This window comes from Cydia amplana, chromosome 15 (genome assembly GCF_948474715.1).
Source record: "Cydia amplana chromosome 15, ilCydAmpl1.1, whole genome shotgun sequence".
In the NCBI taxonomy this organism is placed as follows: domain Eukaryota; kingdom Metazoa; phylum Arthropoda; class Insecta; order Lepidoptera; family Tortricidae; genus Cydia; species Cydia amplana.
This window is the reverse complement of record NC_086083.1, coordinates 1944007-1970427: the sequence shown is the minus strand read 5'-3', so window position 1 is coordinate 1970427 and position 26421 is coordinate 1944007. Positions and strand designations below refer to the sequence as shown.

The 26421-nt window shown below is 35.9% G+C and overlaps 1 protein-coding gene across 1 annotated transcript in view; it reads right to left on the bottom strand.

Moving 5' to 3' along the window:
• The window catches only part of LOC134654447 (protein Fe65 homolog), a 98905-nt gene that overhangs the window by 11655 nt on the left and 60829 nt on the right, over positions 1 to 26421 (bottom strand). Inside the window, exons 3-4 of the mRNA XM_063509892.1 lie at positions 17285 to 17423; positions 1609 to 1647 (exon numbers count right to left, since the gene is read on the bottom strand). Of these exons, the coding sequence (XP_063365962.1) occupies positions 1609 to 1647; positions 17285 to 17423 (178 nt within the window). The remainder of the gene's footprint in view (positions 1 to 1608; positions 1648 to 17284; positions 17424 to 26421) is intronic.

Sequence of the window (26421 nt, the reverse complement as noted above, 5' to 3'; positions counted from 1 at the left end):
CAGGTAAAGGAAACGTGTTTTGGAAAATATTGGGCTAGTCAAGATGCCAATCGTTTGCGGTACGACAACGAAACGCTTTCTGAGGGCCTACCGCGAACCACGTTCGATGTGTTGTCTCTCTGTCGCACTTGTAAATTCGTACGTAAGTGTGACAGGGAGGCAACACTCTTAGTGCAATTCTCTTGCCCAGGGTAATTCTCCTGCATGCCGCAACAACACTAAGAAGATGATGATAATGTCATATTATTAACATAGATTATTTGGTCGGCCTTGCATTTTTATTCTTTTGTGTTGCACTTAAGCTATTACGTTAGACAACATAACTGACTCACGGTATGACATCAGTAGGTATTAAACAAAGATTATCTCCCGTAGACTCCTCATTAAATGAGTCTTAATAATAGGAGGTCTTGTGGTTGAATCCTTAACTCAAATACATCTCACACCAAAGCCACGTTTGAGGAAATATTTTTTATTTTACGTAGGTACATATTTGTGTACCTAGAGGTCGATTTGATCTAATATTAACAGCAATTTATAATGTACTGCGAGCCGAGTGAACATGAATATGTAGTAGAGAAATCAAAATTACTAGATAATTTACTCAAGTTCGAATATTATTCAAAAGGTCGTAAATTTAGACGCAACTAAAATACGAGGCAACCCTCACAATTTTTATTTTTATGGCTGCACGAAACATTTAAAACATATTATTGTTATTAGTTATTTAGTTTTAAAATTGAATGGCATGTAAAATGTATCTATTTTATCAATAAAAATCTGTACATCTGTAATCATCAATGATCACGTAATATCGTATTGCCCGTCTAGTAATTAAGTGATCTGTGGCATAACAATGTCGACCTTAACCGGACCAGATTAATGTTTCACTTAAACCAGTGACTCACTGTAATGGATGCCGAGAGTTTTAGGATTCTGTCAAGGTACGAGTAATATAGACATTGAGTGTAATAGGTAATTTGTTTGCTGTCAAACGACAAGGTTGTTTAAAATGGAGTTCAATAGAAATGGCAAAAAAATTATACAAATATGACGAACTTAGATATAAATTGCATTATATTAGTAGGTATTTGGTCAAAAAACACATTTAAAAAAGAAACATATTTGTTACTTTTTACGAATTTATACGATGACTATACCTACTGATGTCATGTCATGTGTACCTAATTAATTACTTTATGAAATACGAAACACATAAAGTAGGTACGGTAAATACTTGATTTTAAACTGAATCTAAAATAAGCAAAAAATATGTTAGAAATATAAAAAAATACTTTTTTTATCTGTGTACTTTAGGTACTTTTTGATCCTTTAAACCGCCGAATACTAGGTATATTATTTAAAAAAAAAATGGCAACCCTAAATGTGGTCGTGTTAATCGGATTTTACTGTACCTACTTATTATAAAAATTACATGTACCTAATACTCCTACAGTCAGCAGCAGAAGTTGCTAAGCGGGCGAGGTGTTCAAAATTACCTTGACGCGCTCTTATTCTCTTAACAATAAGGTCGCGTCAAGATAATTTTGAACACCTTGCCCGCTTAGCAACTTCTGTTGCTGTCTGTACAAAAATAACGAGACTCACTTTGTTTTCGTCACGGGCGAAGCTGCCTCGTCTTCGACTCTGGAACAAAAGAAAAACTTGTTAAAATAAATAAAAACTTTATAAATATTCATAACACAACTCTTAACCCACTTATAGAACAACAATTAATGATAAATTATGCGCGAAAGTAAAACTGGGGCGAGTACGAAGATATATGGAAAAAAGTTGAGTGTGCATTTTTAATAACCGTTAGGTTGGTACAGTTTGAATTGAATCATGAAAATTGTTTGATTTCTTGAGTTCTGTCAAAAACCGAAATTCGCAAATTGCGTGGATCTTTCTCTTTTACTCCAATGAAGGCGTAATAAGAGTGACAGAGAAAGATCCCCGCAATTTGCGGATTTTCGCGGTAGCCCCTCTGACAATAAAATACAATGTAAGCCTAGCTAGACGTAGAATCCTGGATACCTTTAAGTATTCACAGCATCCTTATGGTAGCCTGTAAGCCAGTATCCTCTACCAGGCCCGTTTTTCAAAACTTTGTAACCTGTAATACAAGCAGATGTCACTTTTTGACAGCTTTTATTACTTTTGTTAGAAAGGGACTTCCACCTGTATTACAAGTTACAAGCTTTTGAGAAACGGGCTCCAGACGTGGCTCACTCCGCGATTTCGTCCCGTCGCTACAAATACATGCGGCCCACACCAATGTTGGTGTCTAGCCATAGTAGTTGCCGCGCACCGCTACGGAACGGACGCCTGCTCGCGCTTGCGCTAGGGCGTTCTGTCGTACTGCCTTTTGTTAGAGAGTGAATCACCTAGTACTATTATTTATTATGTGCCTAATAATTAATCACTTGGCCCGATATAGCTTGTCAATTATTCATAATGCCCTCATTAATCACTTGGTCCATAACACATATACCACTTAATTTAATATGATATTAACCGCAGGCTGTTCACATTGTACGCGAGGACTTTAAACCATTTGAACGCCACGCCTTGTCGAGTGCGGCGCGTCATATTGAACCTTGTCGGAATGCACGAAGGTTGATATTGGGCTGTAGCCGCGCCCGTCAGTTGACGTCTTTGGCGGTCAAAGGGTTAAACACTCGCTTTAAAAATATATATATGTATATAATAGCATACAATGTTTCGGTAATTGGGCTAGTACCTCTTTTTAAGTATTGTAAATACTTGTATTAAGAGAATACCGCTCTTCCACTAACGGTAAGTTAAAGTTTTTTATTTTATTTATGCTAAATAGCATAAATAATAAAGTAAATACTTTATTTATGCTGTAAAAGGGTTAAATTAAATTTAAAATTCAAGTGATTTAGTTCAGTACCTATTGTAGTAAATACAGCCACTACATATTATATAGCACACAGCATATAGCATGTGTATGGTGCAGAATAAAGAATATTTACTTACAAGTATAGCCATTTTTTTTTCATACTATTAGATAGAGCAGCATAGTAGCAGTTGCACCGCCCACAATCTCTCTGCTTTGCCTTAAGGTTGACTGGCAGAGAATGCTTTTGGCATTGAGTCCGCCTTTTTGTACGATAGGTTTTTCTTTTGTGCAATAAAGTTTAAATAAATAAATAGAGCGGCTTTTTGTGTGCCTAAAAACAGCTATTAGATACTAAATAGGTGCCTATTTCAAATTAGTACCTAATGTTTTTAACAAAGATCTTAAGGAAACGCAGCTAGCGTCCGGGACGATGCCCCACGCAACTTTGTAAATGTATGAAGTTTAATAATAAACATAATCTGTCTTAAGATCGTAAGCTTGGAAGCACAATAATATACAAATAGGTATCTGACAGTGATATCATGCTCTTTATAAGTTAAGTACCTAAGATAACTCATTGTTTTACCAAGGTTAAGATTACCTCATGCGTATAATTTTTAAGTTATTTTAAGTAATTTCGTTGCATATTTATAGTTATGGTAATTGATAAGTTTTCTGATCTCGACTGGTCAAAAATGACGCGTGCATCTATTATGTGTGACTCCTTATGCAAATTAGATCCATTTTATTGGCAAAGAATTTAAATTTATTGATTGAATATTACTAATTTAATTGTGTTCTTACCTAAGTATATTTTAAATATAGAGCTATAATAATAATATAGAGCTAAAGTCTATTTTTTTATTCCGTAGACTGAAATGACAGTTAATTGTATGAACATGAAATGTCATTTCATACTATTAACTGTCATTTCAGTCTACCGAATAAAAAAATAGACTTTAGTCGTATAGATGGGATAAAATATTGTGCAACATAATTATTATAAAGTCTGTGCGGAAACAGAAGAGTCTTGGAATGTATGGAGCCCAATACATTCCACACTCTTCTATTTCCGAACAGACTCTACCGTCTCTACCTATATTTTACTTATCTAATTGTTCTCTAAAAAAACAACCGTCTGTATTTTTTACCTATTTAAGCTCAATGGCGCGCCCATTGACTTAACAATCCCGCACTGATTCTACATATTTTTATTGAAACACTTACAAACACTTAATCGTCTTATATTTGTCATCATTCAAGTTTTAAAATCACGATACTATATTTTATCACAATTTATACACACGTTTAAATATTGTAACTATTTCACATTATAAAAATAACTTTAACACACTCATTACAGACTGTCTTTCAGTACGAACGTATGAACGGTTTCGACAACGATGCGCAAGTGTGGTAAGGCCTTAATAGGTACCTTTCTCTTACTTTTTATTACACTAAATGTTATGGCTATTATTCTAATTAGTGTAAGTATGCTTGAAACAATATTTAAGATGGAGTTTTGCCAAATATTATGCAAATTAGTAACTGCTCTCATTGCAATTTTCTTAGAGCGTACCTATCTAGCAGGGATTTTCCTTTTGCTACTTTTACTATACTTAACTAGCTGTTGCCCGCGACTTCGTACGCGTGGATTTGTATATTGGTGGTTATATATTCTACATTAGCTTAGAACATTATGCAGCAAGAGATTGCGGTAGGACGGTTAATCATTTCTTAATTATTAATATTATACAACGCATGAGACTTTTCTTTCACAACCTACGAAGTTTCAAGCCCCTAACTGAATAAAATTGTCCTCGATGTAATCCCTCTAAACCCCCTTAGAAGATTTTCATGTCCTCTTTTTAATAAAACCTACTACCTAACTACCTATTTACGAAGTTTCAAGTTCCTAGCTTTAAATAAAATTTGCACCCTAAGACGAACTTTCATCCCCTTTTTAACCCCCTTAGGGGTTGAATTTCCAAAAACGTTGCAATTACTTTTTTGTAATCGGCTATTATGCCTTTCTAAAAAGTTTCAAAGCATTTGTAATGGATTCAAACTTTCAACCCCTGTTTAACCCTGTTAGGGGATGAATTTTACAAAACGCTGAAATTACTTTTCCTGTATTTTAATAATATCCCGAAATACAAAGATTCAAGTCCCGCGTTCGAAAAAATGTTTGATATCCATACAAACTTTCAACCCCTTTTTCACCACTTTAGGGGATGCATATTCAAAAACGCTGAAATTAGTTTTCTTGTATTTTAATAACATATATTTTTACGAAGTTTCAAGTTCCTCGCTTAAAATAAAATTTAAGCTCCATACAAATTTTCAACCCCTTTTTAACCCTGTTAGGGGATGAATTTTACAAAACGCTGAAATAACTTTTCCTGTCTTCTAATAATATCGCCAAATACAAAGATTCAAGTCCCGCACTCTAAAAAATATTTGATATCCGTACAAATTTTCAATCCCATGTTTTACCACCTTGGGGGATGAATTTTTAAAAACGCTGAAATTTGTTATCTTGTATCTTAATTTAATACCTTTTTGCAAAGTTCCAAGTTCCTAGCTTAAAATAAAATTTGCACCCTAAGACGAACTTTCATCCCCTTTTTAACCCCCTTAGGGGTTGAATTTCCAAAAACGTTGCAATTACTTTTTTTTGTAATCGGCTATTATGCCTTTCTAAGAAGTTTCAAAGCATTTGTAATGGATTTAAACTTTCAACCCCTGTTTAACCCTGTTAGGGGATGAATTTTAGAAAACGCTGAAATTACTTTTCCTGTATTTTAATAATATCCCCAAATACAAAGATTCAAGTCCTGCGTTCGAAAAAATATTTGATATCCTTACAAACTTTCAACCCCTTTTTCACCACTTTAGGGGATGAATATTCAAAAACGCTGAAATTAGTTTTCTTGTATTTCAATAACATATATTTTTACGAAGTTTCAAGTTCCTAGCTTAAAATAAAATTTGAACTCCATACAAACTTTCAACCCCTTTTTAACCCTGTTAGGGGATTAATTTTACAAAACACTGAAATAACTTGTCCTGTCTTCTAATAATATCATCAAATACAAAGATTCTAGTCCCGCACTCTCAAAAATATTTGATATCCGTACAAATTTTCAATCCCATGTTTTACCACCTTGGAGGATGAATTTTTAAAAACGCTGAAATTTGTTTTCTTGTATCTTAATTTAATACCTTTTTGCAAAGTTTCAAGTTCCTAGCTTAAAATAAAATTTGCACCCTATGACGAACTTTCGTCCCCTTTTTAACCCCCTTAGGGGTTGAATTTCCAAAAACGTTGCAATTACTTTTTTTTGTAATCGGCTATTATGCCTTTCTAAGAAGTTTCAAAGCTTTTGTAATGGATTCAAACTTTCAACCCCTTTTTAACCCTGTTAGGGGATGAATTTTCAAAACGCTGAAATTACTTTTCCTGTATTTTAATAATATCCCCAAATACAAAGATTCAAGTCCTGCACTCTCAAAAATATTTGATCTCCGTACAAATTTTCAACCCCTTTTTTACCACCTTGGGGGATGAATTTTTAAAAACGCTGAAATTAGTTTTCTTGTTTTTTAATTTAATACCTTTTTACGAAGTTTCAAGGTCCTAGCTTAAAATAAAATTTGCACCCCAGGACAAAGTTTCATCCCCTTTTTTACCCCCTTAGGGGTTGAATTACCTAAAACGTCGCAATTACTTTTTTTTGTCATAGGCTATTATGCCTTTCTAAGAAGTTTCAAAGCATTTGTAATGGATTCAAACTTTCAACCCCTTTTTAACCCTGTTAGGGGATGAATTTTCAAAAACGCTGAAATTACTTTTCCCGTCTTGTAAAAATATCCCCATATACAAAGTTTCAAGTCCAACACTCACAAAAATATTTGATCTCCATACAAACTTTCAACCCCTTTTTCACCACCTTGGGGGATGAATTTTCGAAAACGCAGAAATTGGTTTTCTTGTTTTTTAATATAGTACATTTTTACAAAGTTTCAAATTCCTAGCTTAAAATAAAACTTGCACCCCATACAACCTTTCATCCCCTTTTTAACCCCCTTAGGGGTTGAATTTTTCAAAATCGCTTCTTATCTCTTGTACACTTTATAAATTCAACCTAGTGTGCAAATTTCAACTTTCTAGCTTTTGTAGTTTCGGCTCTGCGTTGATGAATCAGTCAGTCAGTCAGTCAGTCAGTCAGGACACTTGCATTTATATATATAGATTATACAGATACTAACATAGTGCAAGTATCTTAATAAATTGTATTGTAGGCAAAAGCTCACACGAAGTTTAAAAGTAGGTAGTACCTACCTGTATAAAACCGCAAAAAATATTTAATCGTGTTTTTTTTCGTTGTATTTAATTTATTTCCATTAAATTAGATACCTTATGGAAATTTAATTAACAATTGAATGAGTTTTTGAATAAGTATCACTTATTCAAATAAGTATCGAATAATGTTATAGTTTTCTAAGTCTTTTTTATGAGATCCAATACATTCTACCGTATTCTACGACTCTTCTTTTTCCACACCGCACCGACTCTAATATTCTTAATGATAAGAGCCGCTCGAATTTGCAAGAGTAATATAGAGACAGATAACGAAATTCCGATTTTCACAGATGGATTTAAATCAAAGTTTTCAACAGCCTTATATCGACCGGGATGTCCGGGATATGAACCGTGAAGGTAATCATTAAAAACTGTTAAAGTTTTCAAAATTCATAATGCGCGGTCCAGTTGTATATTTTGTATATTTTAATGCTAACCAAGTTATCCAACGACTTCAGACATTTGTGTAAATTTCCGTGTAACATCAAAACGTCAGTAATGATGATGATGTGGTTGGGAGTAATCCCAACCACATTTTTTCCTACCCCCGCATTCCAATCTCCAAAACTTGGCAGTTAGCACCCCAGACTTGGCACCCTTTAAATTGGGGTTCTTCGTGGCCTATAAGAATGCTAATTGCGCCAATTCGAGCTTGCACGGTTTTTTTAAATTTATTTTCGTTTGATGTAAAGTTTGGTAAGATCAGTGTCTGTACCACTCATGTACCACTAGTGAAAATTTCATTCGATAGCGTGACGTCACGTAGGTACGCGATTGCGTTAGTGTCATTGTGTATGGGATTTTAAGTCCAAAACGTCCCGAAGAAAAAAAAGCGGCCAAGTGCGAGTCGGACTCGCCCATGAAGGGTTCCGTATTTAGGCGATTTATGACGTATAAAAAAAACTACTTACCTCGTTCAAACCAATTTTCGGTGGAAGTTTACATGGTAATGTACATCATATATTTTTTTTAGTTTTATCATTCTCTTATTTTAGAAGTTACAGGGGGGGGGGGGGACACACATTTTACCACTTTGGAAGTGTCTCTCGCGCAAACTATTCAGTTTAGAAAAAAAATGATATTAGAAACCTCAATATCATTTTTGAAGACCTATCCATAGATACCCCACACGTATGGGTTTGATGAAAAAAAAATTTTTGAGTTTCAGTTCGAAGTATGGGGAACCCCAAAAATTTATTGTTTTTTTTCTATTTTTGTGTGAAAATCTTAATGCGGTTCACAGAATACATCTACTTACCAAGTTTCAACAGTATAGTTCTTATAGTTTCGGAGAAAAGTGGCTGTGATATACGGACGGACAGACAGACGGACAGACAGACAGACAGACAGACATGACGAATCTATAAGGGTTCCGTTTTTTGCTATTTGGCTACGGAACCCTAAAAAGATATAACGCGAACGCTCGTCACGCTATCGAATGAAATTTACACTAGGGGTTCTGGTAAATAGATTAATTGTGGGTTGGTTACTTTAGACTCTAGCATGTGCATATAATGTGTTAATTATGTGTTGTCTTAATTTAATTTAGCGTTGGTTTTGTCTCATGGTTTTTGTCAAACAAAGAAATACTAGTAAGACGCCAGAAAAGTCTCGGACGCGACGCAATTTTTTTTAAACTTCTGATAAAACTACGACTGCTGCGAGTAAGAAGCCGATATTCGGTATGACCCATTTTGAAAACTTAGCTTTTTATTGTATAGTATATAATACAGATTTATGCAAGTTACATATTAAATTTACATCAGGTCTTCTAATAGATATTAGATATATACCTATTAGGTAGATACCTATGGATATCTAAACATTTTATTTGCTATTCGGTGGTAACTTTAATTAATTTTGTCTTTTTAGAGGTTATTCAAGTTTTGTTTTGTGTATCGACTCCGACACGTTTATACCTACACCTGTACAGTCAGCAGCAGAAGTTGCTAAGCGGGCGAGGTGTTCAAAATCAAAATGATCTTGACGCGACGTTATTGTTACGAAATTAAGAGCGTGTCAAGGTCATTTTGAACACCTCGCCCGCTTAACAACTTCTGACTGTATGTATGTATGTAAATGTGTAGTTTCACACTGTATACAAAGAAAACCGTTGCTACAAAATAGTCCTCATTCGAAATTTAAATACCTCTCAGAATTCACATGCATGCATGCGTTCCTTTTACGACGGACGAAGTTAACTGTTCTCCAGAGCTTTACATAATATCTTTTTCTGGAAAACGTCGAGAAAAGAGACAATGCAATGGTCATTTTGCTGGACAGGAAACGTCACCATTAGTAGCTACTAGCGAGTGCCCCGGCTTCGCACGGGTTAACAAATCTATAGGTATATATAAACGTGAAAGACCTGACTGACTGACTTAAATCAACGCACAGCCCAAACCGCTGGGACTAGAAAGTCCAAATTTGGCAAGTAGGTTCCTTATAAGGTCTAGGGGTCCACTAAGAAATAATTTTTCAAAATTCATCCTCTAAAGGGGTGAAATGGGGTTCCAAAGTTTGTATGGGGAAAATATACTAATCCACGGGTACGCAGTCGCGGGCAACAGCTAGTTATACATAAACCTTCCTCTGGAATCACTCTATCTTTTAAACAAAACGTATCAAAATCCGTTGCGTAGTTTTAAAAATCTAAGCATACATAGGGACAGACAGACAGCGGGAAGCGACTATACTATGTAGTGATAAAATCCAGCGAGGAACCATTTATCTCCCAAACTACTTGCATTTTAAAATCTTGTGAAAATTTCCAGGTTTGAAGTGTTAATAAAGCGAGCTGTTCAAAGTTGTATGGAGCAGGCACCGACGCTCACTGAGAGCGGGCATTAGTTCAACTACAGCGGGGTTGGTGCAAAAGATAAGAAAGAGCGGGTTTTAAGAAAAGCTAGCTGGTACAAAAGGTAAGAAAGAGCGGGTTTTAAAAGCTGGTACAAAACGTACGAAAGAGCGTTTTGTTCTGCAACGCACACATGGTAAGTTGCTGAATAAATTCGAAAGTAAGGTAATTATGAAAATGGCAAATATCCCCCCCGCTTTCGCCTTTTGCACATGGTGTACATGTCACGAAAAATAAATGTACAGTCACGCTCCTTGATTGTTACGCCATTTAGGGTTCTAGCTAAATTGGACATCCAACGTAAGTATGGAACAACCAATTTAGATAGGACCTTACATGGCGTAACAATCCCGTGTGGTGATTGTGCGTAAATTTTAATTTTAGATATTTAATTTTATAGTAGGTTTTGTATAGTACTATAAATACTCGTTATATAATTATCAATAGGTACATTTAATTTTGGATAACTTCGAAAGCAAGATAATTTTGGAAAGGGCAAGTATTTAAGAATAAAACCAGAAGTACTTCTTATTTTAGCAACACCATCACCGAGGCGTCATGCTTTCTGTTGCTACAGTAGAAAATGCTTCTGGTATAGTAGATATTTGCCATTGTCAAAATTATCCCGCTTTCGAAGTTATAGTTGGTCAAACCAATTGTCAGTAAATAAGAACAAAAAAAACTTTACTCATCCTTTTCTTTTGGGTACCTACCTAGTACCAGTGTAAGACAAAGGTAGTACGATTATCTCTGTCTATGTTTGAAATGAGACAGTCCTTTGACAAACTTTACGCACCTGATGCCCGCTGCCGCCTTGAGATGCCAAGTGAGCTTGGCCGCAATCGCAGTTTTCAATTTTTCAACCGGCAGTACCGGCACAAAAGTACGAACTCACGTACCCTTTTGTGTCTAGCGAGAATGGATTCCGATTTCTTTGCAGTTCAGCAAACAGCAACAGTACGTGTTTTGCTGGACGTGACTTTAGCCAGGCATTATTTTTAAGTGATTAGGTCCTGACGTTCTATTGAGGTTCAACGAAGTTTAACTACTTAGTTAATTTTGTTGAAGCTATAGATACCTAGATAGGTGCACTTTATTGGCACACCTTGTGTAGTCCAAAATACAGCTTAAAGAAAACAACTGATTATAAATAGAGACTAGAGACAGAAAACAAACCGTCTTATCGCTCTTAAATTATTTTAAGCTACATGGAAAGAACATGTGTAAATTTTTCAAAAATGAGATTTTAATCTCAAAATGTAGAGCTCTCAATGAACTATTTGTTACAGCTTCTGTTACCTCTGTAATTAATAAATATAACTCCTTTTTTCTAATTTTAAAAACACCCAAAACACACAAATTATATAGTTAATTATGTGCATCGTTCCTTTCAAACCGCGATAACTCAAAATGTAGTCAGAGTGACAGTAACACAAAAGTCAGAAATTGTAGTCAAAGCCCGACAGTCGCACTTCACTCACGAAACGCCCTAGATACAAAACGGCCAGAGGCCGTGACGTCATCGCCCATCTTGTAGTATGGACAAAACAAGAAAATTGCGTTTTTGTCGGTGAAATATTGCGTTTATGTATATAGTTGCTATACAATATTTTTTTGGATGAAATGTAAGGAATCGAATGGTACCCTTATTTTTATCGTTTTAGGAAGTTAAAAAAAAACTTAAATTTTGAAACTTTCAGGTCCTGTAATTTTGTAATTTTTCAATATTTTATTTTAATATCCACATTATTGTGATAAATTGCTCGTTTGCTATCTATTTTATACTAGATTTTGTTATAAAATTCAACATGTGTCATCATCCCTATTGGGTCCGACAGAAAATATAAGCAATATCTCGAGACGAGTGCCGATGCAATTCTGCAGGAGCGAATCAGAAACGTGATCTATATCATAATACTCCCGGGATTAGTTTGTTGCGGTTGGTTTTCTTGGTAATGCAATTGTGTTTGGTATTGCTTTGTAGAAAATATGAGGTAGGTATACAGACAACCATAGGGACTTTCATATTCATTTATTTAATGGACATTGCATTACAGCAAGCAGAAAAAAATACAAACATTTAGGTAGGATGACACTCAGTGTAACGTACCATAGAAAATTGGAATACCTATCAGCGGCGGCGTGACAAAATGTTCACTAGGTAAGCCGAAGTTTATTTGGCTTGCTGTTTCTTTGGCATTTCTAGAATAAAGGCTCAGATGTCTCTAAATATGCAAGCTGATGGGAATCGAGTTCTATGGACGCTCCGCCACTGATACCTATAACATTTTAGAAATGCTCAGAAATTCATAAAAATGTACTTTAGACCGTTACATTACATTGTAGTTAAACCTTTTTTAATCAAACAGATTTAGACAGATTTAACACCGAGTAAGCTCGCTCGATAAAAGTAAGGTTAGTTTTAAACGCTTTTCCAGAGTGTACCGTCAAACGAGTATAAACCGTAAACCATTGGCAAGTAACTCGTAAATCCCACACTCACTCGATTAAATCGAACTGCCAATAAATTGTAACCGTCGAACAAACATTATTTAACCATTTTACGATGCTCCCGACACTAATAGACCATAAATTTTAAGTGTTTTCTGAAAGCTGAAGTTTTTAAACCATAATTAGAGCTCCGTACAAAACTTTGTCCACGGACCTCTTATGGGATCACTTCGGTCTTGCAAACTTTTAAATGCGTTTGTATTATTTTATAGATTCGACTTATCTTAATGATGGAAGTTTTTGTACTCTATTTCAAGGAAGTCGTAAATTGAGCAATAAAATCAATTTTTGACTGAAAAAGTCAGTACTCGCAGATTTTAAAAATGTACCTAATATTTCTGTTTTAATAGACAAAAAAATTCAAGCGGATTAATAATTTTCACATTTTTGGTGGATTGTGTCCTTATTTATACTTATGTACGAAACCCGATCACCATTGTTACTATACGGACTATCATGTAAAATTGAAATATTTAATAATAAACAAGAACACAAACTCCAAAAATAAATGGTTTTTTTTTCCAAATTTGGTGCAATAATTATCGCATGTGGTTTTCGATACAATTAATTTAATCGATCGATTCATCGCCGCGAGTGGAGATTTAACAAAAATGTCTTTAAAAAAATGGGACAATCTTACACAAAATAGACCTAATTCCACAGTAAGCTCATCAAGACTTGTGTTGTGGGTACTAGACGATAATATGTGTCATAGAATATAAAATAAAGACTTACTTTAGTTTTATTTTAGAATAGTTTGTATTTAGTTTAATTGTAATTGTTAGTTGTTTTTATTTATTGTTTTTTTACATAGAAAACATCCATAACTCAGGAACAAATATACGTAATGAATACAAATAAATGCCCGCCAGGAATCGAACCCGGGACTTCCCGCTTCGTAATAAGCAGGTTCAATACCGACTAGAGTAGGAGGCCGTTAATACAATGTAACGCCACCGCTGTAGTGTTCACTTCTACCTATTTCTTTTAAAACGCAAGTAAATTCCACCACAAAATAAAGTAAAACTTTACAAGCTTTCAAGGAAAGTCCAAAGTGACAAGCTAAGCGCGTTGTAGCAATAAAAGGAATGTAGTTATAGTACAAAGTTGACGGTAATGGGGTGGGTGCCGAGTGCGAGCGAATACATCACGTAGCGTATTACAGAGTTATTAAAGGCGCGAGGCACAGGCGGGAGCGATTTGACTGGACTTAGTAATCTAAAAGTATAGTTTGTAGCTTTCTAGTAGACCCCGAAGGCTTATCCTATTGTCTATTGTTCAGTAAAACCGCACGTGCTACTTACCTGCAGAAAAGGGTCCTAATTATTCTATTTGGCACCTGAGCGCGGGCTAGTCCAACGCTCAAAAAACCAGTGTAGGTGCGCTCTCCGATAACGCGCCTTTGTTACGCATCTCGATGACACATTTTAGACTGGTTCTGTAGCGTTCGACTCGCCGGCACTCAGTAACCGAAGTACCGATTTTTTATGCAGGTGGTTGTGGCACGTGGCACGAGCGGTTTTTCTTAACAATAGACAATAGGATTAGCCTTCGGGGTCTATTAGAAAGCTACAAACTATAACTCAATTTTGACGTAAGCGTTACAGATAACAATCCTTTACCATCGTACTTTCACGGAAACGCATGAACGTGTTATGCTCATTCAGTCATCAGTTTCGCGGAACAAAAAGTACTCTAGTTGACTGAACTAGCATGACAAATATTACGAACTCTTCCGAGAAAATACGATGGCAAATGATTATTAACTACCTACATCTGTAACGCCAAAATTGCGATAAACATATTTACCTTGATCCTTTCTAACCTTGTTTATTATTTTCTAAGTGAAATCGGCGTATTATGACGAGTGAGGGTACAATCCTTTTGTATAGACTGTTTATCAATAATCGCTTCCCGCTTGCTCCTTAGCCCAACACCGCCATTATTATCGCTAGCAACGGATGTAGTTCCTCGTATAGGGCCATTAAACCGGCGCTTTAGCGTTTTCAATCCCGATAGGGCGAAGTTTAATATAGCGGGCTTATAACTGTTGACACGAGGGATTAGGAATACGGTCGGAAAATATACGGAACACGGAAAATACGTGTTTAATGCACGGACGTCTTATGGGAAAAATTGGAAAAGGGTGAATCGGGTACTGAAAATATGTTTTTTAACACTCAGTCATAAACTGTGCGAAGTGTTTTGGTAGTTCATTCATCATAGAAAAAAACAGAGGTATTACATAACTATAGATTGGTCGTTGGTTAATAATACTTCCATATTTATTTAATTACCTAGGAATTAATCTGTTTTTATTATTGATTATTTTTACACTCGTTGTAAACCAGAAGCTTGTCTCTTTCTCTTTCAGTGAGCTCGTTAGCACATGCACATTTCTCACTTGCCTAGGTGCGACTAAAGACCAACTGTACAATTTGTACAATTTCTACGCGTCAATTCTATTGCTACTTGATTTTTCAATCTTCTTATTTGTGTCTAATTTGGAACTGACCAATCACGGTCGAGTAAACTTTGCGCTTCCATCAAAACCATAACCATTAATCATAAAAACTCAAATATGAATCTTATCTCACGAACATAAGTCTCAAAATACATAATCAACAGCATACACGAATCACGATATTAACGTGATTTGGCGTAGCTTCAACCTGAAAAGTTTAATTTAACTTAGTTTGAATCTTGATGTTCCGTAACAGGGTTGAATTTTGTTAAATTTTGTAACTTAATTAGATTTTGTTTTCCAGTAGCTGTAGCTACCTACTCGTAAGTTTGTGGTTTATTTTGTGTCTTATCAGGGATAAGATATCATTCTGCTAAAAATTAGAAGGTAGAAATGCCTTTAATGGTTGTTGGTAAATCTATAGCTCAAATTTGAGTCTTGCTGTTCAGTTATACGGTCGCTTTTCGCAAAGCATCTTAAGCTGTTTTATTGCGTAGTGATAGCGTCAGATTTCGCTAAACGTTTGTATGGAAGATAATCTCTTTCTGGTCGCTATAGTACTATCCGCTGAATTTGATTCTTCTCCCTTAGTATTAAGGTCTTTTTTCGCTAGATTTGGTAGATAGGCTCTTTCTTATCGGTTTGGCTTTCTATACTGTTCGAATTTGAGTCTTCTCTCTTAGAGATAAGGTCGGTTTCCACTATATAAACATTGTGTGGTGGTTAGGTTAGTTATGTTTGTATGCACGTATTGCACGTGACGATCGATCGATAGAGCATCTGCGCAGTGAGCACTGCAGGTCGGTGCACTCGTTACGCAACGATGCACAGTTCTATAATGACTTATGTCAAAAACTGGGGAGTTATGATTTATGATCCCATAGTTCGTTTCATTATATTTTAAGAGTTCAGGGGGTTGATGACAGTCCGTTTTACATTTTGTAATATGAATTTTTAGTACTTAATTAAGATTTTTACAACCTATTTTATATACCTACGTTAGTTTGTAAGATATTTACTTATCAATGGATCTACCTAGTTGACTAAAAAATAAATGCTATTGCTATAATTTAATTTAATTTTTACCATTTCGAACGCGATTGCTTTCAGTTCCCCAATACGCACTTTATACAGTCGCCATCATATATATCGGAGCGGCCGAGTTGCTGAATAATATCTGAACACGCCTCTATTGTCAAGGCAATAGAGCGCATGTTCAGACATTTGTGAGCACCTCGGCCGTTTCGATATATCTGATGGCATAGCCAATAAAGATCAGTCAGACAGATGACCTACTGATCAATATCTAAGTCTAGACTTTATGAATACACTTATCGTAAAAGCTTAAAATCTCGTCAATCGTTTGCTTTTTAGTGTTCATAAAATGTGCACCACATTCCCTTCTATGTTATCTAATCTCCAGACTCCAGTCCAGTATTAGAAACAGTAAACGAGCTATAACCGCACTGAAGTTCGCAATCTGCGGGCATCTTTCTCTGTCACTCTAATTACGCCCAAATTGGAGTGACAGAGAAAGATGCCCGCAATTTGCGAATTTCGGTGTTCGCGGTAAGCCCTCTGATAGTGATTACCTCCGATTACCAAGGTATTCAGGCCAATTCAAACGTGCTTCTGACTTCAAACCGATATTTGAATATATAGTTCACGGAAGTTTTTTTTTATTATTATTATAAAGAGCTTACTCATGGCCACAGACTAGCCGAGGCGAAGACGTGGCCTACGATCTACGATGGAGCGAGCCTGCCCAGAAGGTGCCTGTTCACCCTTGATTTGAAGGTTGCCGGGTTATATGAGCTCGGAAATATAGACGCCGGCAGGGAATGGAATTCCTTGCCGGCAGTGAAGTGTTTCATAATGAAGTTATTATAGTTCCTTACCTCCTATTGTCGAGATACGCGTCATACTCGTCAGGCATTTTGTCGTCGTGCATATCGTAGAGGTCGCGACGGGTCCAAGTGGTAATTCACTAAAGTGTTTCATAATTAAGTCATTATAGTTAACTAAGGTGTTTCATAATGAAGTTATTATAGTTCCTTACCTCCTATTGTCGAGATACGCGTCATACTCGTCAGGCATTTTGTCGTCGTGCATATCGTAGAGGTCGCGACGGGTCCAAGTGGTAATTCACTAAAGTGTTTCATAATTAAGTCATTATAGTTCACTAAAGTGTTTCATAATGAAGTTATTATAGTTCCTTACCTCCTATTGTCGAGATACGCGTCATACTCGTCCGGCATTTTGTCGTCATGCATATCGTAGAGATCGCTGTACAGCGCCGACTCGAGGCGCGACGGGTCCAAGTGGTAGTTGGGGTTCTCGTACGAGAGCAGACCATTCTCTGTGGACAATGGAGACTAGTTACTGTATGTGTTATTTCTCTGTGAATTAATATATTGGGTAGCTGCATCAAATAGTAGTTAGGTACCTACATAAAATTTGTATGAATATAAAGTTTAACAATTCTCTATGGGGTGATAGATGCGGTTGTCATATTTAACGTTGATCAGTTCGTTGACTACGAGTGGTACAGTCACCAGCAGAAGTACCTAAACAAAATTACCTTGACGCGCTCTTATTCTCTTAACAATAAAGTTGCGTCAAGATCATTTTGAACACCTCGTCCGCTTAGTAACTAATGCTGCTGACTGTATTCGCCATGTCAAGTGTTGTTTTTTTGCGTGTTAGTGTCAAAGAGCCAAGGTAGCTATTTATCTAAATGAATATATCAAAATAAGGAATTCAGTGCAAAGCTGAAAATACTGCGATATCTTTATCTAAATAAAAGTTACTAACCGTGGTATTCGGAAAACAAGATCAGTTCTAGAGAAGAGAACGATATGTACCTACTAATAGATACCAACTAGTTTAGATTTCAACTAGATATCTTTTGCAGCTCAATTCGGGCAACCAATATCACTTTTACGTTAAATTATCATTATAAGATCGTTTCAAAATCGTTTTAAGATCGTTTCAAAATCGTTTTAAGATCGTTTCAAAATCGTTTTGACATCTAAAAATACATAACGAGAGATCTAATAGATGTCTATTTCAAAATCAGAATCGGGCCCTGAATCACGAAACGTAGAAGAAACATACGTATAAGAAAGACCACCATAACAATGATATTTGGTCGATTTCAAATGGGATTCTAATTATTTTGTACAGTAGGTACCTATATTAAAACCAAAACAAGAATTTTCTTCCAAAACTGCGTAACCTAATGTACCTAACATTTCGATAGCTCCAATATTCTGCACCAAACTATGTTTCCTATAATATCCCTGGCCCAAAACATCTCCAAAATTCATTATCGACCATTTCCCCATAACCCCGCCATTACCCGCGCGTGTGGACACGGCTTTATGTCCGCCCTAATTGGGGATTAGGGCGCGTCCACACGGCCGGGAATAATAGTAAACAATACTGTTAAAGCAATTTTGCGGGGAAATCTCGGTTTATTGCTAATCTCGGTTTTCAAGGAAAGAAGGAAAATGTGTGTTTGCTAAGGTGCCTAATTGAATTTAGATATGTAGGTATATTGCAAAAATAATTTTCACCTTAGCAGCTCGAACAAGGGTACTTTGCTACTTAAAAACAGTGAGCAAAATCGCATTTTGCTCACTGAGTGAGACAAAATGAGCAAAATGCGATTTTGCTGACTGTTTTTTAAGTAGCAAAGTACCCTTGTTCGATCTGCTGAGGTGAAAATTTAATTGTTGGCATATCTTAAGAAAACATGAGTGAATAGAGGTAAGTGATGAAGAAGGAATACATTTTTCGGGTTCTCTAATATGTTCTCACTGCTGAGGTGAAAAGTTTTGTGAACTACACGATATCAAAGTGATTTACTTCTCGTGCGCTTTTGAGTCCCTTACTACGCTCAAGATTCTAAATTAGTATAGAATCTTTCGCTTGCACGGGACTCAAAATAAGCACTCGAAGAAATATCAAACTTTGATCTCTTGTTGTACAAAAAACTATTGAGGGTCGAAACGGCAGGCTAAGCGAGTCGATATTGTTTTTCAACAGTGCTTTAAAAAGATGAGTCGAGAATTGTATAACTTTTATTTAACTCACAACTACATTTTAACAATTGTATACCTATTGAATTTGTTTACTAAAGATCTACAGCCCGATTCGAACTTTAAGATACGTCAATTACTTAATAGATCTAATAGAAACGATATGGATTAGATGTGTCAGTGTGAAAAGTGACGTTTTTGTTTGAAGAAACATCACCTTTGACACTGACATATCTAATCCATAGGTATCACAAACAAACAAACAAAATTCTTTTTTCTACTTGTCGACTGCAATACTTGATTAAGACTTCGTATACCAAAGTGAAACTGAAATCGCATACTTTTGTCACTATGGGACCCCAACTATAATATTCATTTCGATAGGTACAGTTTAGTCAACTATAATGAAATTGACCAATCGAAAGCGCGGAGCAAGTACCAGGGCCTCATGAGTTACGAGAAGGTGTCGTTGACCAACCGGCCGGGGGTATCGCGGCTGCTCGCGCATCTTAGCTGTATACTTTTGTTTTTTTTACCTACATATATGATTCTTCTACTAGTTTTAAGTATTTTTTTTGTTGACTCGTAGAAAAAGTATTGTATACAATAGTGATATAATCAAGCTTTTCAATCTCGTACGTTACTTAGGCAACTCAGCAAGCTTCGTTGCCTAAACACGGTACTCGACTGAAAATCTCTCCATTATATCACGATTGAATAAAATACTATATTTCATTCTAAAGCTTTCCCTTCCTAACTGTGAGTTAAGTAGGTACGTATTCAAATACTAGTGCCTGCCCTATGTCGGTCTTTCCAACCAAATACTGGTCTTTTCTAATGCTACCTGAAACTTGTTATTGTGACAAAATTTAATTTAATTCGTTATTGTTTTTGTTTGTTTTGTATAACTTGCGATGTTCACTGATTTACTTTTATTTAAGTATGTATTCTCATGAAGTGAAATGTATAATTTCTTTTGAGAAATAAAGTTCTTTAAACACAACACGAGTATATTATATGCCCGTCTTTTCCACATTGATCTTAATCGTCCACCGAATGTAAACCTGTTATGAGCCAGTTGTACATAGCCCTTGTAGCTTAACGAGTAATGGCACGCCCATAACACTCCCGGTAACGCCTGTTAACATTTATGGGGGGTAGTTGTGGGTCATACGTAGGCGAAAGGTTTAGATTCGAAAAACTGAAATGTTAAGCCCATGTTTGAGATATAGAAAATGCCTTAAGTTAAGACTTTAGGTTCGCCATTTTTAATCTTTTTGTGTTAAATTGTGCCATAAAGTTATAATAAATAAGATAGAATATAATGTTTAAAAGAAAAGGTTGTCTTCAGAGTCGGATGGTTGAGAGTTGGTTGGAGTTGGTTTTGGTTGATTTGAGATGGTTGATAGAACTGGTATGCAGGATTTGAAAGAAAGAAAGAGAAAGAAAGATCACATCAGACAACACAATCGATCGCCATTCATTTATTTTCCTATTGTACCTATTATTTTAAGACATAGGTATTTTTTCTTTCAATGGGTCGCATATAAATTCAGACTTACCTACAATTAGTTTCTTGTTTTGTGACTCGCATTGTATATAAACCTTCGCTACTTTTGCTAAAACTTTAATCATCATTTATCTGGTTTTTCCCCTTGAACTATCTAAAAGTTAATGACAACATCAAAATGCGCAACGCATCGCAAACTCATGTCAAATCCATAACCGAAACTGATTCGAAACAAACTTTTGCTTTAAGTCACCAACATTATCACCGTTTCTTTGACTAACCAGCTTTAGATTGATCTCTGATTACTAAAATTTTTATACATCTCAAGTTTCAATGTATACTGGTTTTTCAAAAGCAGGTAAAGAAATAGCCCGGAGTGCCTTAAAAAGTTGCTTAATTCTGCCCCCGCCGTGACACGAATACGCAGGTACGGTGTTCAATAATTTAAGAGGTTCTTCAATATTCTAAGGGGCCTGAACTCTGAAAATCGACTTTTGATACGGTATTTTTTAAGGTCCAACCGACTGCGCCATTTATGGCCACTTGCGCCGTCCCACTAACCCGAGGTTAACCGGTTAAACCTGGAGTTACCATGGTTACAAGTACAATCTGACACTGGTTTAACGGTTTAACGGGTTAACCTCGGGTTAGCGAAATGGGGGTTAACCTTTTAGGACTCAATCGTTTAGGTACATTTTAAAACATATATGTAGGTACTTACCAATTATAATGTATACAACTAAGTATACACCAATGTTACTGGGCACCGAAGGGAAAATACATGTATAAAATGAATTGGAAATTGGACATATTCGCCTCGACTCTTCGCATCGAAGATTATAATGGTAATAAATTTACAAAAATAAATTTATTTCAATAAAGGTATGAGTAAAATGTGTGTCCCCCACACACATTTTACCACTTTGGAAGTGTCTTTCGCGCAAACTAGTTTAGAAAAAAAGCGGCCAAGTGCGAGTCGGACTCGCCCGTATTTCCGATTTAGGCTTCCGTAGGGCCGAGGGTTCCGTATTTAGGCGATTTATGACGTATAAAAAAAACTACTTACTAGATCTCGTTCAAACCAATTTTCGGTGGAAGTTTACATGGTAATGTACATCATATATTTTTTTTAGTTTTATCATTCTCTTATTTTAGAAGTTACAGGGGGGGGGGACACACATTTTACCACTTTGGAAGTGTATCTCGCGCAAACTATTCAGTTTAGAAAAAAATGATATTAGAAACCTCAATATCATTTTTGAAGACCTATCCATAGATACCCCACACGTATGGGTTTGATGAAAAATTTTTTTTTGAGTTTCAGTTCGAAGTATGGGGAACCCCAAAAATGTATTGTTTTTTTTCTATTTTTGTGTGAAAATCTTAATGCGGTTCACAGAATACATCTACTTACCAAGTTTCAACAGTATAGTTCTTATAGTTTCGGAGAAAAGTGGCTGTGACATACGGACGGACAGACAGACGGACAGACGGACAGACGGACAGACAGACAGACAGACAGACAGACAGACAGACATGACGAATCTATAAGGGTTCCGTTTTTTGCCATTTGGCTACGGAACCCTAAAAATGATATTACACTCTAAAAAATGAAGACCAACTAAGAGCAGTTTTCTCTTAGTTGACGTTAAGTTAATTATAACAATAACGATCTTATATAAATCAAAGAAACCTGATTACTTAAAACAATAAGTGTATCTGTGATTGAACTAATAAAGTAGGTATGTTATTAATCCTAACAATTGTATACTTTGCATCTATCATTAACTTGTTGGCATAATTATGTAACGTAGGTTGATTCAATCCTTAACAAATTAATTAAAACAGATAAATATGTTAATAGTTATGAACATTTTAATAGTTTATGTGATTATTTTCTCTTTGTTGATTTACATAAGACTTGGTATTTTAATCAACTAAACATATAATATTTAGAACAACGAAGATAAAACATTCAATCCCATTATGATCAAGTTATTGTATTAATTACGAAACTAATATTCCATTCTATTAAGAATTATTTGTTAAATCGATTTTCTTCATAATTAAATTAAATAATCAGTTAATCCGTTCAATCAAGAGATAAGTAGCGGGGCGCCGGTGCACCCGCGGTCCTCCCCGCCCGCGCCCCTGCGGCGCCTGTGACCGTGCGAGTGGGGAGTCAGTCTCAGCCTCGACGTTCAACATTCAACTACTTAGTCATTCAAGTACGCGTCAACGAAATAAATTCTACTTGTGCCTTTATTTCACGGCAAGCCTGGAACAGTGAACGTGTTACCTTTGCTTTGTGTACCTAATGTATAATAGTGTATGTGCAACATGGAGCAAGTGATAATCGCGGCGACGGGAATAAAAGGCGCGGGGACGGGCCGGGATGGTTATGTGGGAATCCCTGTTGTGGACTAATGAGACCCCAGGTCTACCCAGTAAAACCCCTGTTGGCCGCCTCAAGGATTTAAGGCGAGGCACGGGAAACGATCGGGACCATGCTTCCGAAACCCCGCCAGCGGCTGTCCGAACTGCGGACTCGACTTCGGAGGAACTGTTTCCCTTTACTTCTCTAAGAGTGCGCCATTTTTTGCGCATTGGCCATCCCAGGGACCCTCGTGTAGGCGACAGACGTCCCCGAGCCTGCCGCCAACGGGTACCCATAAGGGGGAAATCGACGGTTGTACGCCAAACGGTCATTATATTTGTAGCCCGTTTTAAATGGAAATTATAATATATATGTAAGGTATGTAAAAGAAAGTTCGATTTTTAAATGTAAAACGTTTAGTTTTCTAAATGTTTAGATGAATAAATAACATCTTATTATATATATTTTTTGTTTTATTCATTTACCCCCTTTTCATAAAACTTTACTTTGTTAAATTTGAATCTCAATTGTTTAATCAGTTCAACTATGAAGCTTGTTGTTTGTTGTTGTGTTTTATTGTACTAGTACAATTGATGAAGAATGGTATATTGTACTAGACAAGCTTCATAGTTGAACTTTTTTTTTTTTTTAATTTATTGAATAATACAAGTTACATGCATGTTAATATTACAGGACCCATCGTGGGCAAAACCTTGAGGAGGTTTGTGTGCCGATGGGGAGTTCAAGAAAAAGAAATCATGATACATATCTATCTTATAATAACTAAAATTATTATTATATGTAACTAAGGTCGTTAGATTGCAACAAGTGCATTTTAATAACTTTTTTTATATTTTTCCCGTTTACATATTTTGCTCTAGCATCTTCTGGTAAATCATTTAATATTTTAGGCAATATATATGTATACAGCCTAGTGCCATATATGTTATTATATTTGGGTAAACAATATTTGTTTTGGTTCTGTAGGCTTCTTAGTTTTGTACATCTTTTATATTCTTTTAGTTTAGTGACATGGTGATATTCTTCAGTTAGTATGGCTAGTTTACATTTATTTTGAACTGGGAGTACATTACAGTATTTGAAAAGTTGTGCGTAGTCTGTTTCGTGCTTCTTTTTTATATGCTTAGGTACAAGTGTCTTTAATAGTCTTATCTGTAAGTTATATATTTTTTCTATATATGTTTTAAAGGTTCTACCATATGTGCTCAGAGCGTAACCGATCACAGAGTCAGCGAGGGCTAAATACAACATACGTAAGGTTTTGTACGGTAATTTGTACCTTAGTGTTGACATTTTACTTAGAATTGCTCTTAATTTATCGCACACATAATTAATATGAGGCCCCCAGTTGAATCTGTGGTCGATTATGAGCCCAAGATACATGTGTTCTGTGACTACTTCGATTTTATCACAGTTACACGTTGTGATATTAGGTTGGTGCAGGCAGCTATGTTGGTGTGCAACCACAGTAATGTCATGAGTAGTTTTATTCTGAGCCGAACGAATATGCATTATTTTCGTCTTTTGCGCGTTAATTACTAAACCGACGTCATGCGCCCATTTGCAAAGGGTGTTGAAGTTAGATTGCATTGTACGCTCGGCGGCCACTATGTCACGGTCGGCTGTGATAATGCATGTGTCGTCCGCGAACTGATAGACCGAGCCCTCGGTTATTATGTTGCACATATCATTAACATACAGCAAGTACTCAGTTGGGCCGATTATGGATCCCTGCGCTGTGCCTTTTTCGGTTTTTATTTCGTCACTGTATGTGTTGTTTATCTTTACGCGTGTATGTCTATTTGTGTGATAGTTTTTCAGCAAGTTAACTAAAGGGCCCTGTATACCGCTCTGCTCTAGTTTGTAATACAACGTTTGATAATCTAACATTTCAAAAGCTTTGCTGAAATCAATGAAAACAACGAGCACATGCCTTTTTTCATGCATGTGCTCGTTGATTTCATTGTTAAAGTCACAAAGTAGCTGAGAGGTACTTCGGTTTTTTTGGAAACCGTATTGTTTACTGTTTATTATATTGTTTTCAGTCAAAAAGTTACTGATTTCGTTACCGAGGTATCTCTCAACTATCTTATCGATACACGACAATATAGTTATTGGTCTATAGTTGTTATAGTCTTTATGCACTCCTTTTTTGTAAATAGGGCGTATTATACCCGTTTTGAGTTCGTCGGGGTATACAGATGTCGCAAGGCAGGTGTTAATTAAGTGAGTAAGAACTGGTGTAATGTTAATACAATTTTTTTTAATGTCTATGACTCGAATTTGATCATACCCCGGGCTTTTTCTATCATTTAGGGCTTTGATTATTTTCGAAATATTGGCACATGTCGCTTTTTTAATCCTCATTGCCACCTCTGCGGCCCCGGCAAACCCAGTATGGTCGAGAATTTGTGATTTACATTGAACTGATATTTTATTTACATTATTATGAAATTCTCGGGCAAAATTACTAGAAATCTCTCTTTCATTCATTTTAAAATGGTTCATAATTACATCATCAATAGAACAATTTATTTTTCCGCACAGTTCATTAATTATGCGCCATATTTTTCTTGAGTTTTTGAAATTTTTAGTAATTTCTTGTTTAATGTACCTATTTTTAATAAAGTTAATGTATTTATTTGTTTTGTTACGATACTTATTATATAAAATTCTGTTTTCAATGTTTTCCGGCGATTTTTTCCAAATTTTGTACATTTTATCTCTTTGTTTACACATTATTAACATTTTTTTATTTACCCATTTACATTTTGTTTTTATATTTTTACACCTTATAGTCTTTTTACATTCATCGTATGCAGTTTGTATTTTTTCCTTAACGAAGTTAAATATTCTATTCGGGCAATTGTAGGCAAGTGCTTCATCCCATTCAACCTGCTGCAGCGCAATATCGACCTTATCGTTATCTAACACGGTGACTAATCGCGCCGCGGGCGCACGGGCGCTTGCGCCGGCTATCGCTAGCGCACAGCCAGTTATGTAATGATCTGCAATAGATATGTTAATGACCCCGGTATGTACTGAGTGGCAATTGATCGGCCTCAAAAAAATATGATCTATACAGGATCTCGATATAATGTTTCCTTTACTTTCCTCTCGGGTGAATTGACTTATGCCACTCTCTAGTCCTAATTCAGAAAGCCTATTTAAATACGTAGTGTTAATATTATTTTGTTTTTTCAAGTCAATATTCATATCACCAATAATAATCACTTTGTTTTTGTCGGAGATGTGTTTTATAGTTGAACATAACTCGTTTACAAAGTGCGATTTGCATTTATCGGGCGGTCGGTACACCGCACAGATACTGATTTTTTCTTTGTTATTTATGTCTATGCGCCCGCTTAGCGATTCAAAGTGTAAGGACGCATGGGGGATCAGGGTA